General features: G+C 66.2%; 4 protein-coding genes across 7 annotated transcripts; 2 read left to right on the top strand and 2 right to left on the bottom strand.

Moving 5' to 3' along the window:
* The first annotated feature begins 4,395 nt into the window (after positions 1-4,395).
* On the top strand, positions 4,396-6,120 carry BTBD18 (BTB domain containing 18). The gene is made up of 3 exons (XM_075755712.1): positions 4,396-4,597; positions 4,941-5,077; positions 5,202-6,120. Exons 2-3 carry the CDS (start codon positions 4,948-4,950, stop codon positions 6,041-6,043), a joined length of 972 nt encoding a protein of 323 aa, XP_075611827.1. The 5' UTR covers positions 4,396-4,597; positions 4,941-4,947; the 3' UTR covers positions 6,044-6,120.
* A 45-nt stretch (positions 6,121-6,165) lies between these two features.
* SELENOH (selenoprotein H) lies at positions 6,166-7,486 on the bottom strand. Of its 3 annotated transcripts, none has more exons than XM_075755716.1 (5): positions 7,343-7,486; positions 6,861-7,007; positions 6,614-6,759; positions 6,411-6,524; positions 6,166-6,338 (listed from the first exon to the last, which is right to left on the bottom strand). In XM_075755716.1, exons 2-4 carry the CDS (start codon positions 7,004-7,006, stop codon positions 6,424-6,426), a joined length of 393 nt encoding a protein of 130 aa, XP_075611831.1. In that variant the 5' UTR covers position 7,007; positions 7,343-7,486; the 3' UTR covers positions 6,166-6,338; positions 6,411-6,423. The 3 variants fall into 3 exon arrangements, with proteins under 3 accessions (XP_075611831.1, XP_075611829.1, XP_075611830.1); XM_075755714.1 differs by having other exon boundaries at positions 6,166-6,342; positions 7,343-7,484; XM_075755715.1 differs by lacking the exon at positions 7,343-7,486 and having other exon boundaries at positions 6,166-6,342.
* Positions 7,487-7,776: 290 nt separating this feature from the next.
* Positions 7,777-10,459, bottom strand: TMX2 (thioredoxin related transmembrane protein 2). Of its 2 annotated transcripts, XM_075755711.1 has the most exons (8): positions 10,185-10,437; positions 9,628-9,688; positions 9,335-9,448; positions 8,888-8,964; positions 8,703-8,809; positions 8,538-8,603; positions 8,288-8,417; positions 7,777-8,150 (listed from the first exon to the last, which is right to left on the bottom strand). In XM_075755711.1, the coding sequence occupies exons 1-8, from the start codon at positions 10,371-10,373 to the stop codon at positions 8,004-8,006; spliced, it is 891 nt and encodes a 296-aa protein (XP_075611826.1). In that variant the 5' UTR covers positions 10,374-10,437; the 3' UTR covers positions 7,777-8,003. The 2 variants fall into 2 exon arrangements, with proteins under 2 accessions (XP_075611826.1, XP_075611825.1); XM_075755710.1 differs by having other exon boundaries at positions 8,288-8,603; positions 10,185-10,459.
* Positions 10,460-10,619: 160 nt separating this feature from the next.
* On the top strand, positions 10,620-12,467 carry MED19 (mediator complex subunit 19). The gene is made up of 5 exons (XM_075755713.1): positions 10,620-10,860; positions 11,286-11,542; positions 11,646-11,742; positions 11,833-11,927; positions 12,107-12,467. Exons 1-5 carry the CDS (start codon positions 10,665-10,667, stop codon positions 12,173-12,175), a joined length of 714 nt encoding a protein of 237 aa, XP_075611828.1. The 5' UTR covers positions 10,620-10,664; the 3' UTR covers positions 12,176-12,467.
* Positions 12,468-13,142: the final 675 nt, after the last annotated feature.

The raw sequence follows: 13,142 nt of genomic DNA, 5'->3' as shown, positions 1-13,142 counted from the left end.
AGCTTTTCAGCCCTAATCTGAAGACACCGGCCAATAAAGCAAGTTCACAGTCCACTCTGACACCTTCCCGGAGCAGCATCTGGCAGCTCTACATGCTCGGCATGGCATTGAGTCGGAGGAAAGTGTGGTACCTGCCTCCCGCCGTGGCCGGGCTCCACGTGCCTGCAAACTGGCCACTATTAACCTTTGATGTCCGACCTGGCTGCATCCCGTCACGCTCCTGGACTGTCAAATTCCTGTTACATCTTTTGCTCAAATGTGCAAATGACTGAAGCGTGCAACAGAAATCTCCTTCCCTCCCCGCCCCGCAATGATCTATCGCTACTTAGTCTCTTCTTCTTCCTCCCAGCCATGGACCCCTGCCTTCATCCTTCCCTTCTATGGCAAAGTACGAGGTGCCTCCCAAGAACGGGGAAACAGAGGCGGCTCCCGCACTGCAGTGTAGCAACAAAAGCAAAAAGGGACGTTGCTGGAAAACGATCGCAGCTGTGAGACCCAAGATGAGAATTTCCTTTCTCTTAAAGAAACCAGCTCAGAATCTGCTGATTTGAGGGCTTGGGAGGCACGGGGAAAACATGACCTGTCCTGTGGGGAGGCCTCTCTTCCTATCCACTGCAGAGGGAGCCTGGATAACCAGCACACATTTAGGCTACCTCCAGACTGCGCTACCTTCCCTTCCCTTCCCCTCCCCAGTGAATCCCACCAGGAGATAAACCCCGCTTGACATTCCCGATGCACTGAGTCACGCAGAGCAGTGCCCAGCCACCCGCCAAGGACAGGCACCCGGGTCCCGGCCTCAGCAAAGCAGGGGCCGTGCCTCAGGTAACCAGCTTCTGAACACCCGAAGGTGGACAGAAAGACTCACGGCCTTACACCTTTTGCTGGCGTGGTGGCGAGGGCTACGGTCGCATATTTTTAGGCAGCAAATACAGACATCGGTGTTTAAAGAGAGGGGTCGATGGGACAATAGGGTGTCGGTGCTTTTTCCAGCATAGATTATTTGGCTTTGGGTACTAGTAAAAGTTACACTCATAAAAGGCTTCTTTTGTGTATCTACAATGGGAGTGTTTGCTGTATTGCCAGATCATATATCAGCAAATTTTAAGGGCGGACAAGGCTGTTGGCGAGGAGGGAGAGGCAGCACTGCAGCTGCTGGGGTGCAGCAGAGGAGAGGGCTTTGCGTGACACGGATTAGTGCTGTCGCCTCTGTGAGATACTAAAACGGCCTCAAAGCAAAGGGCCTGTCATCTGTGCTGGGCCCGGGATCGTGTGCCGCTGCCCGAAAGCAGCTCTGCGAGCCTGCCAGGACAGAGCTTCCTCTGGGAGAGCCAAGCCTGACTCAAAGGCAGCCCGTCCTGCCAGCAGGCTTTTCCACCACCCCGAGCCCGCCGTGTGCTCTGCCCTGCTTGCAGCAAACGTGACTGCCACCCTTTCCCACAGCCGCCGCCGGGCCTCCGGTCCCACTCACTGTCACAGGACACGCCAGGCTGTCCACGGGATGGCTCTGGTCCAGGCTCCAGGGCCGCCTCTGCTGCACATCAGGATCCCATCATGGACCCACGAGGCAGAGGAGTATCTGTGCCACGTTCCGCCTAAAAAACTCTTTCCGTAGGCCGGGGAGGCTTGGGCGGCAAGGGCAGACTCTGCCCTTTCACAGGAGAATGCGTGGGAGCTGTTTTGCACAGCGTGAGCATAACTAATGCCTCTGGAGCCGAGGGACTTTGTCCCTCCCGTCATCTGCAGCTCAAGAGCCCACGGGGCCTCCAAACGCCCCGTGCTCTCTGCCAGGGTTGCACGGTGTGCGTTCACCCCTCATCCAAGCAGGTGGCTGCAGTGACCAGCTCTCTGCTCCTCCTGGAGACAGAGGAGCCGCCGGTAGCCCTGAGTGTGTCCCAGGACAAGGACAGACACGGGTCGCTCACCCTTTTATCACCCCTGCCTCTGGGATGGCCTCAGGAGCGGGAAGAGGGACACAGAGGGACACAAAGGGGAGGGAAGAGCTGTGGCATCCTGCCTGGGGTGGACAAGCAAATGTGGCTCCTTCCTCCACAGCCAGAGGAAGGCGACCGGGTGAACACCTCGGCCTCTGCTCCTAGCCTGGGAGGGAATTTCTCAAGCCACATGAAAGGGAGGAGAGGAGACACAGGGCATTTCTCCTCTCCTGACGTCTGGTGCTCTTGGTGAAGCAGGCAAAGCGAGGGCGGCCCTTCCATCTCCCTTTGCAGCAGGGCTGTACAGGCGCCGGGTGAGCTTGGACGAGGGGAGCGAGTCCTGTCCCTGAGCCAGCACCAAAGATTCGGGCTTCTCCAGTACTTGGGATGTTGCCTCACCTGCTGATCACAAGGGGAAGTCCTCTGACATCAGTGCCTTGGGATTTTCGTAATTTCGCTTCACCCTGGCTCTGTCTTTCCCTTGACGTCTCCGCCCTGGTTGGCTCACCTGGCTGGAAAGCGATTTCCACCGCTGATGTCCCCCCACCTGCAGGCTCCCCGTCAGAGCACCGGCTTGCACCTCAGCCTTGGCTGGAGAGGAAGGGGTTTTCCTCTCAGCTTCACTTCTGATCCCCAGTCAGTAAACTCCCGCTCAGCGGCTGGGGGGCTCAGCGTGGTTGCGGCATGACACAAAATATTAGGCAGCAGCAGGGAAGTCCAGACGGCTCGCCATGTCCTAGGTTACATCTCTTCCGTATGGCCGCGGAGGTCTTCTCTGAAGCTGAGGGTGCTTCCCATGGGGAGATTTCCAGGGATGGGACCGAGGGTGCGGGGCCGATGCGGACCCGCAGGCGGATCACCAGACTGGGGACGGATTTAAAAACACGAGGCAGTGGTAGCCGGGCTCTGAAACCGGCGGGCAGGCCCCTCAATCGGTACCTGGATCCATCCGCTCCCGGTGAATCCGAGCTTTCCAAGTAACAGCTCTGATCATTGCAATTCCAAAAGATTGCAAGGGGCGGGGGAGGAAACATCTCTATTTTTCTTCTATTTTTATGAGCATATGATAGCACTTTGATACGAAATTACGTGTTTTGCTGTATCCCTTGGTATTTATGGCCGTGCTCCAAGCCACCCGAGGTCAGTGGAAAGACTGCCACTAACCTCAGCAGCCGCTGGCCCAGACTCATCGTCAGGCACTTTCTTTCTTGGTTTGCGTCCATTTTGCACGCAGCAAAAAACGGAGGAAAAAAAACCCACCCTCACATGTCAAACCAGATGAAAATCCATCTGCAAAACCATGGAAAATATCAGGGTTTGATACCACATTTGAAAACTTTGTAGGTTTAAGATCTACGGCGTCATTCAGACTCCTATTCTTCTGCAGCTCTTGAAATTTCCACCCACTTTGGTTGTTTGTAAGAACAGCTAATATCTCGGGGCAATAGGGCTGGGATTATTCTAATTGTTGTTCATGTGTGTTGGAGTGACTGACGCAGATGTTTTTACAATGGATGCTTTATAAAATCACAAAATACTTTCAAACTAAGTAGGCAGCATCGTTTGCATGAAGGACAGCTTCCAAAATACCCGCCATCAATCTTCCCCTTTCTGCCTGCTGCCTGTCTGTGTGTGTGCCCGCTCCTCCCAAGAGGCGGCAGCGCGCCGTGAAAACCCCGTTTATCACACGCGAGGCCACAATAGATTTTTAAAATCCAAAACAAGGCCCAGCACAGGGCTCTGAACTAATGAACTCCAGTGCCACCCTGCCAGGAATTGCTGCTCCGCAGACAGCACACTCCCCAGTTATCTTGCATGCTTCAGTGACGTAGCAACGGTGACGAGCGGCACGCAGCTCTTTCCTCAAGTGAAGGCTTGCCCGTCTCGTCCGTAGCCCTGGCGAAGGCCAGGCCAGGGCGGGCCGTCCCCCTGCTCGCCTCCTCGCACCCCTGCCCCGCGGGGTGCTGGCCGGGAGGGCGCAGACCAGGGGTTCGGTCCCGCAGCCTGCCACCTTCCACGCTCCAAAGCCCAGGAACCGGCGTTTAGCAAAACCCCAGGCAGAAGGCCATTTTGCACCAAACCACGAGCTCTCGCCTCCAGACTTCTGGCGAGCGCAGAGGCACCGCAGCTAGAGGAGGGCTGAGGGAAACCACCACGATCGCACCAGGCGGGCCACGGGCGGTGGCCGGCGACACGCACTTCCCCGGCGCCCAGCCAGCCCTCACCGCCACAGCGCCCCGGCCCCTCTGGCGCCCGCGGCCTCCTGCCGCAAGGAGCTCCCCCCTCCCCACCGCCGGCCCGCTCCGGCCGCGGCAGCGGGGCCTCTCCCCCGACGCGGTGCCGCTGGGAAGGCGCCGGCCGCGCCCGCCGCGGCGTCTGAGCCACCTCCCCTCAGCCGGCGCCCCCGCCCTCGCGCCCTTCCCGCCACAGCCCCTGCCGCGCCGCCATTGGCTGGCAGGGTGCGATTGGCTGGCAGGATGGGCCAATGGCGAGGCTGTTGCTGGGCGGGGCGAGCCGCCGGGCCACGCGAGACGGCGGGCGCGAGGCGCGCGTGTCCTGTGAGGAAGGGGCGCGGCCGCCCCCACGCGTGGCCCCTGGTGCCGGTCCCCGTCCTGTCCTCGGGCCCCTGGGGACCTCGGCGGCGGCTTCCACCGCCCCGCCGGCAGGTACGCGGCAGGCCCGGGGCTGTAGGCCCGGGGCTGGGAGCGAGGGCCGGGCCGGGGGCCTGCGGCCGCGCCTCGGACCGGAGGCAGGCTGAGGGGCAGGCAGCGGGCCCCAAACCCGCCTGGTTTTCCCCCAAAATCGCCGTGGCCGGCGCCCTCTGGTGGCCGAGCGGAGCGCATGGCTCTGTGGGCCATTGCACAGACAACGCGAGCGATGCAAAACATGCCTGTGCCCGTGCTCCTGCGCAGGCCCTGCTACACCCCGGTCCCAAACCATTCAGGCCAGTCTGAAGTGGGGGAGGCGGGTGCTGAGCCCTGTGTCCCCAGCGCTGCGCTGTCTCCGCAGGGTGCCCATGAGCTCTCCGTTGGCCACCCCGAGGCTGCTTTACCGCAGCACCCGCCTGCTCCGCACGGCCTTCCAGCACCTCCACCAGCAGCAGCAGCGAGCGGATGTCTTTTGCGATGTGGTCCTGCAGGCTGAAGGTGAGCAGGCAGCGTGGCCCACGGAGGTGCCAGTGCCCTCGGGGGACCTGCAGGCAGGGTCCTCACAGACCCCCGGGGAGGCGCAGGGGGCTGCAGAGTGGTGAGAGCCGCTGTTGCATTGCAGGTGAGGCAGTGGTGGCCCACTGCTGCGTCCTCTCCGTCGGCAGCCCCTTCTTCATGGAGCAGCTGGGCCGGGAGCTGCCCTCCCGGGGTCGCAGGGTGGTGCTGGAGCTGGGGGGGCTAAAGATCTGGGCGCTGCGCAAGCTGGTGCGCTTCCTCTACACCGCCGAGCTGGAGGCCACACGGGAGGAGGTGCAGGAGGTGCTGGCAGCTGCCCGACGCCTCCGTGTCACCGAGCTCGAGTCACTGCAGGTCCAGGGGGGACGCCTGGTGAGGCTGGGACCCCAGCGGCAGCTCGACCGCTCCTGCCTGCGCCCCCCCGAGCACAGCTCCCCCATGGCAGAGGGTGGCAGCGCCGAGCCCGGCACTGCCGGCATCCCCCCCGGGAGCACCGGTGTGTCCCCGTGGGGGTGGCCATCTTCTCCGGGGACCGCGCGCTCCAGCCCCGGCCCCGTGGGGCGGGTGAAGCTGCGGAAGGTGGAGAGCAGGGGGTGCTGGGAGGTGGTACGGGAGAGGCAGCCCCCCGCTACGCCCAGCCCTGTGGCACCGGGTGATGGGGAGGTGACAGAACCGCAGCCCCTGCCGGATGTGGGTGCACTGGGACGAGCAGACAGGCGCTCCGCTCCCCGGCGGACCCCTCGGGCGGCCTGGAGGAAGCAGGGCCAGGTGTCCCCCAGGCCCCAGCAGGGCTGCAGGCAGGTGGTGCCACCAGGGGGGGACCCAAGCGACCCCGAGGAGGAGGAGGTGGACGTGGGGATGTTGGAGCCGTGCCTGCCCCCCGGCACCGTCTGTGTCTGGCCCTGCCCCTCGTCTGAGTCGGATGAGGAGGTCGAGGTCCTCACCTAGGGGGGCCGGCTCTGCCCCCCAGCTGCTGCCTGCACTCAAGGCAATGCAGGCAGGGCTGCCCTCACCCCAGGCGAAGAGGCTGCGTGGCATTGAAATAAAGCGTTGGAGCCAGCAGAGCTGTGTCGTGGGGCTGCCAAGCTTTATTGGGGAATGGCGGGGGGAACAAGGGGGAGCCGGGGGTCCAGCGATGGCTGCCTGTGGCAGAGCTGCAGCATCGGAGACGGGACTGGGGCAGGTGCTCCCCACTTTGTCTCGCCTCTTCATGGATGCTCGTGCCGCGGGTGCCGGTCCTGGCCTGGCTGCAGGGAGAGGGTGGCCAGTACGTGGTCCCTGTCCCGTCCCTGTCCCCGACCCCGACCCCGCTCACCTGGCCGCCGCCTCTACGCCAAGCTGCTCTTCAGGGCTTCCACCACAGCCTCTGGCTGGGGGAACTTCAGCTTGCGGGGGGGCCCCTTCCCAATGCCGCTCCACAGCTCCACGGCTGGAGAGGACACGGGGGGGGGGGGGAAGGGGTCAGGGGTGCCGGGTAGCCCCCTCCCCGCCTCCCCCCACCCCGGCCCCGGCACTCACTGCTGCCGTCCTCCTTCACCAGGGACACCTCGAAGCTGTTCCTGCGCGGCTGCCGGGGGTTGATCTCCACGGGGAGGTGGGCCACGGCCCCACGCAGGGCCTCGCTCACCGCCGCCGCGTTGCGCCCGAACACCCGTCAGCTCTTGCTGGGGGGACGCGGGGAGGGTCAGCACCCGCGGGGGGCACCCCAAGGACCCACCCCCCCAACTTCGGCACCCGAGCGGTGCCGGGGCGCAGGCCGGCTCACCAGTGCTCGATGACGACGCGGGGGCCGGTGCCCCCCGGGCTGCCCTCGGCCTGGGAGCGAGCCCGCTTCTGCGGGGCACCCGCCTGCTCCGGTGCCTCGGCCGCCGGTGGCTGCCGGGCCCCGCGCTTCCTCCCGCGGGGAGCCATCCTGGGTAGAGGCGATGGGGGCCTGGGCAACGGCGGGGGGGGGGGGGGGGGGCTACCCCGGGATGCCGCCGGGGGGGGGACGGACCCCGGGGATGCCGCTGTAGGGAGGGGGAGAAGGGTCCCCACGGGGATCCTGCTGCGGGAGGGGGTGAGGAATGGCGAGTCCCCGGGGATCCACCATGGGGGGTCCCCACTGGGATTCTGCCGCGGGAGGTGGGAAGGGGGGTCCCGGGGGTGCCGCCGCGGGGAAGAGGGCAAGGGCCGGGGCCGGTACGGGGCGGGAAGGGGGACCCGGGTCCCGCTCCGGGGGCGCAGAGCGGCCGCGCCGCCTCCTACCTGCTGCGCCGCGCCGACCACGTGCCGGGATCACGGGGCACCGCGCCGGCCTCCGCCACTCGGGCGAGCGCCGGGGGGGGGGGGGGGGGGGGGCGGTGGTGGTGTCGGGGCTGAACGGCGCTCCGGAGCTCGCGGGGCGGGGGACCGGGCCGACCCCCCCCCCCGCACACCCCCTGCCGCACGCCTCCGCGGGACCCCCCTCGCCCTTCCCGGGGCAGCGGTGGCGGGGCGGCCCGGGCACGCGCACACCCCCTGCACCCCCCCCCCCCCCCGCCAGGTTCAGTGGTTCCGCCCGCGCGCCCGCCGCTCCCCCTCCCCGCCCTGCAGCCAGCGCCGCGGTGCCAACCAATCGGAGCACGGCGCCTTCGCGTGGCCCCGCCCCCCGCGGCAGGCCCCGCCCCCACCCCACGGACCCCACGGACCCCACGGACCCGGACACGGGCACGGACCGTTTATTGTCAGCGATGAGGATGAGCGTTAACCGAGGGCAGAGTGTGTCCCACTGCCCTGCCCGCGCCAGGGCCCTGCCACACGGGGGCTGCCGGAGCTGCCCTGCTCCCCCAGGGCATGGCGGGACCTACCCCACGGAGAGCAGGCCCCGCGGGGCTGGTGCCACCAGGGCGACGGCGACACGGTGATGGGTGACGGCACACAGCAGCTTCTACTTGTCCTTCTTGGTCTCCCCGTTGGGGTGTCCGGCAGCTGCCTGCACTCCAGGGGGCTCCTCGGGCCCCTCCTCCCGCGGCTTCGACTGCTTCTTGGCCTTCTGGTAGAGCTCATTGAGGTTGAACTCCCGGATCACGTTCTCCTGCAGCCGAGAGGCAGCGTGGGCACCCCCAGGGACCCCAGACCCCCCTGCTCCCTTCCCGGGGCACAGGCTGGCTGCGGAGCCCCATCCTGCCCCAGAGACGGGGGGGGGACAGGGGGCAGGAACGTCCCACCCACCTCAGAGAAGGTCCAGGACACAGCACGGCCCTTCTTGTCGATCTGCGGCCGACGCATGGTCTCTATCCCGCCCTGGAAGAGGATGAGGGTGGGCAGCTGCTTGGTGAGGGGCGAGGTGCTGACCTTGTACCTGCGACAGGAGCCGGAGAGGATGGCGGTGACTCCCAGGCAGCTGGAGGGAGCTGGGGGGGGGACTCCCGGGGACTCTGCCCAGCACAGGCCCTGCTGCCCAGGCCACCTCCCCCCAGACCTGGTGCTGACGTCCGTGTACCGGCCGACGTCCACCTTCCCGAAGTGCAGCCCCGAGCAGTTGTACCTGGGGAGGACGGGGACACGTGCTGTGAGCGCCACAGGCAACTGCAGGGCTGAGCCGCAGCCCCAGGGCTCGCCAAGGCTCCCGGCAGGCACCACTCACTTGAGAGAGAGGTCGGCAAAGATGGGGGCGAAGGACTGGCACTCGCTGGACCAGTTGGCGAAGAACTCGACGATCCAGGTCACCCGCTTGTCCCGGTCCAGCTCCTCCTGCCGCAGGGCCATAGGGATCAGCGGGGGACAGCAGGCAGAGCCCCCCCCAGCACCCCCTGGGGAGGGGATACTCACATCTATGGTCTTGTCGCTGAAATACTTGATGTACTCGGGGCCCATGTAGAGGGGAGGCTTGCAGGTCATCAGGAACACTGCAATGACAGCACCCCTGAGCGCCCCCAGCACCTGGAAGGCCCAGGCTGGGTTTGGGGTGAGGCTCCTCCTCCCCAGAGCAGATGGGGAAACCGAGGCAGAGTGAGCCCTGGGGCAGGCAGACTTCCCCTTCAAGGCGCTTCCTGAGACACCCCCCCGCCCACCGCTGCCTCCTAAGCCCACAGAGACTCCTTACATCTGCAGCCTCCTCCCGCAACAAAGGCCACAGCCAAGAGGGAGCTCTGGCCCTTCCAGCCGGGCGGCATGGAGGACAGGTGGGGGCAGCGGGTGCTGAGGACAGACCGAGCTGTGCCAAGGGAGCACCAGTGCTGCCACCAGTGCTGTAGGTTCCCCCCCGCCAGGTCTCACCTATGCAGAGCGTGAGGTAGAGCAGGCCCATGCGAATGTCGAGGCGGAAGAAGAGGATGGCGTTCGCCACTTTGCTGAACATGAAAATGTTCCCGATGTGCTGCTCCACGGTGACTGGGGAAGGGAGAAAGGAATAGAAAATGGGGCCAGATCCCCGTAGAAAACACGGGCGAATCCCGAGGGAGAGCCAGATCCGGTCCTCCAGATCCCAACCCATCCTGCTCCTTTGGGGACACCCCATAAGCAGCCCCACAGCCCCCCGCGACCACCCCACAGCACAGGCCCCAACTCACTGGAGCGTCGGTTCTTCATCATCACGATGGCGCTGAGGAACATGAGGATCTCCACCTCCCGCTGGGACAGGAGAGACAGCGTGAGCAGGGGGCACCCGTGGGACCCTGCAGCCACCCAGCACCGCCAGGCCACAGAGCCTGGGAGCGGCCGCCAGCACCGGCCGCAGCCGTACCGCCCTCCTGCAGTCAGCCTGCTCCTGGCCCGGCCTGGCACAGGGACGAGTGGCCGTGCCAGGCCCTGCTGGCCCCAAGTCCCTGCCAGTTCCCTGCCTCCTCCTGGAGCTCCTTTCTCTGCCGAATCCTGAGGGGCAGACAGCAAGGAGAAGGGGCTGCCCCTGCCATGACGGGCACGGCCTCCCACCCTCACCGGTGCCCGGGGAGCCCCTCAGCAATGGGATGGCGCCGGCAAACCAATGTCAACGGCTACTGGGCCTCCCCCGTCCTTCAGCAGGGCCGGGGACGCAGGCCCAGCGGAAGGTCAGACCCGAGGGGTGCGGGGGTAGGCCGGGGCCGGGCCCGGGGCCGTGCCGCTGCCCCGGCACGCCGAGCCGCCTCACCCAGTCGAAGTCGCAGGGGTTGCCGTCCTCACGCTGGGAGGGCAGCCCTTGGCAGAGCGGCGGGACCTTGCGGACGAGCAGGAAGGCGGTGGCGAGCAGGGCGGAGAGCGGGTAGTAGGGCCGCACCAGCCAGCGGCACAGCCCCGGCACCGAGTACAGCAGCGCCAGCAGCGGCGCCACCACCGCCATCTTCACCTCCGCTATCCCGGCCGCCGTGCGGCAGCCCCGCTCCTATTGGGCCGCCCGCCTGCTCGTCTGAGGGAGGCGAAACTTCTTTTCCGCTGGCCAATGGGGAGCCGTACTGTCAGGCACGTCCCATACCCCAGCGGACCAATGAGAGGGGAGAGAGAAGCGGCCAATCAGAAGGGCGGGAGCGAGTCTCCCTTAGCAACCGGGACAGGAGGCGGGGCCTGGACAGCGATCGGCCAATCGCGGCGGGGCGGGGCGGTGGGCCGGCCCCGCGCGGGGCACGCCGGGAAGATGGAGAACTTCTCGGCGCTGTTCGGTGGGGCCGAGCCGCCGCCTGCCGCCGCCGCCGCGGCCCTGGGCTTCGGGCCCGCCAAGGCGCCAGGCGCCGGATCCGCGCCGCCCCCCGCCGCCGCCGCGCCGCCGCCGGGCGAGGACGCCGCCCGCAAGGCCGCCTCCGGCCCCTTCTACCTACTGCGGGAGCTGCCAGGTGCGGGGCGGGACCGCGAGGCGGGGGCGGGCGCCGCGGTCGACCAATTGGCGCGGCGATACGGGGCCGCCGCCGCAACTGGCGTCGCGACGGACCAATGAGGGGAGAAGATGGTGGGCGAGGAGGCGCGAACCGGCAGCGGGGCCGGCCAATGAGCCTGCAGGGGGCGGGGCCAAGCACCTCGCTGACGAGTGGGAAAATGGGGCCTGAGGGGTCCGGGCCGGGGAGCGGGGCCGGGGGGGGGTCCCGGTGCTGGGGTGGGGAAGGGGATCGAGACTGGGGGTCACCGGGGCGGGGAGCACGGCCAGGAGGAGCGGGGCCGGGACCAGGGGGGGTCCTGATGGCGGGGCAGGGAAGGCGAGCGGGGCCGGGGGCCCGGCTGGGTGGCAGCACCACCCCATCCCCGCTGCGGGTCACGGGCACAGGCACCACGGAGCTGACGGGCAGCACCAACCTGATCACGCACTACAACCTGGAGCACGCCTACAACAAGTTCTGCGGCAAGAAGGTGAAGGAGAAGCTCAGCAACTTCCTCCCTGACCTGCCCGGCATGATCGACCTGCCCGGCTCCCACGACAACAGCAGCCTGCGCTCCCTCATCGAGAAGCCCCCCATCTGCGGCAGCTCCTTCACCCCCCTCACTGGCACCATGCTGACGGGCTTCCGTCTCCACGCCGGCCCGGTGAGCCCGGAGCTGAGAGCTGGGGGGGGCGGCCACACGGGCTGGAGGCAGCAGGGCGGGAGGTGCCTGGCCCAGCCTGACCAGCCCTGTCTCCTCTCCCCAGCTGCCCGAGCAGTGCCGGCTGATGCACATCCAGCCACCCAAGAAGAAGAACAAGCACAAGCATAAGCAGAGCCGCACCCAGGATCCTGTCCCCCCAGGTAAGGGGCTGTGCCTCGTTGCCACAGCCACCCCCCTCTTCCATCCAGCCCTGGGGGATGCCCAGCTCATCCGGCACTCTTGTTCTTCAGAAACCCCCTCAGACTCCGACCACAAGAAGAAAAAGAAGAAAAAAGAGGAAGATCCGGAACGGAAGAGGAAGAAGAAAGAGAAGAAGAAAAAGAAGGTGGGTGGGGAGAGCCGGGGTCTGATTCCCAGCCTGTGCCCTCCCTAGGAGCTGTCTGGCAGCGAGCTTGGCCCGGGCAGCAGCAGGGCAGGGAGGGAGCCCGGGAGTGGCCTTTTCCCCAGGAGTGCTGCTGTCGAGCAGGAGGTCTCACGGGATACGTGTCTGTCCTTCCTCCACAGAACCGGCACAGCCCAGAGCACCCGGGGGTGGGCAGCTCCCAGGCCAGCAGCAGCAGCAGCTTGCGGTGAGCCCTGGGGATCCCCCAGCCGACTGGAACAGCCCTGACTGACCTGGGAGGGACTCGTCCCTCCTGCAGCGCTCAGCAGGGGGGCTCGGGCTGGCCTGTTCCCCCCCCACACACACCGGCAGAGAGGACACCCCCGCAGCCCCCTGCTTGCATTGTGCAGCCAGCCAGGACCAGGGGACACGGACTCTGCTGGCACTGGGGTTGCCAACCTTGGCCTTTTATACCAAACCCCCCCAGTAGATCGGGGCCGTTCTTTTTTAGTCACCTTTTAATTAAAGTCTCTGCTCTGAGGAGGGGCTGGTGGCAGTGGCTGCTGCAACCCTCGGCCATCAGGGCGAGGTGAGGAGCTGAGACCAGGGGAGTCTATGGGGCGTGCGGGATCGGCACTGCCCCGACACGTTGTGGCCTGGGGTGGAGGATGGTGGCTGAGCTCCCGCCCCAGCGCTGGGCCCATCTCCTGCCCGAGCAGGGGCGAGGCGGGCACCCACCTTGGCTGGGTTGAGGGGCGCTGTGCTCCTCTGCCCCTCACCACCCAGGCCTGGCAGGGACAGGAGCGACCCTGGAGAGGCACCGTGTCCCTCCGCGGCAGCGGCTGCTGGCAGAGCACCCGGGGCTGCCGTCGTGGGCAGCGTGAACTCCAGCAGCAGTCACGGCGCAACACCAAGGTCATCCTTTGGTCCCAGTGTCTTGCGCAGGAGCCTGAGTCTCACCAGCTCCTGCGACACTTTCCCCAGAGCTGCTTTCCTCATGCCCTGAAAAAAAACCAAACACCTTACCTTCTGTGGGAGCAGAATTTGCCAAAAAACAGCCGGAGGAAATGCCTCCCCAAAACAGGGCCAGGCTCAGCTTTCCTCAGGCCCCCCCTTTCCTCTCGCCCTCGAAAGGAGGGAGGGAAGGCTGAGACCCTGAAGGACATAAGCCCCACAGGGCTCCTCTGTCCCTGGACGCTAAACAAAGCACACGCAGGC

The sequence above is a fragment of the Balearica regulorum genome, chromosome 5 (assembly GCF_011004875.1).
Source record: "Balearica regulorum gibbericeps isolate bBalReg1 chromosome 5, bBalReg1.pri, whole genome shotgun sequence".
NCBI classification, from domain to species: Eukaryota; Metazoa; Chordata; class Aves; order Gruiformes; family Gruidae; genus Balearica; species Balearica regulorum.
The sequence above is the reverse complement of the archived record's forward strand: the minus strand, read 5'-3'. Positions and strand labels throughout refer to the sequence as shown.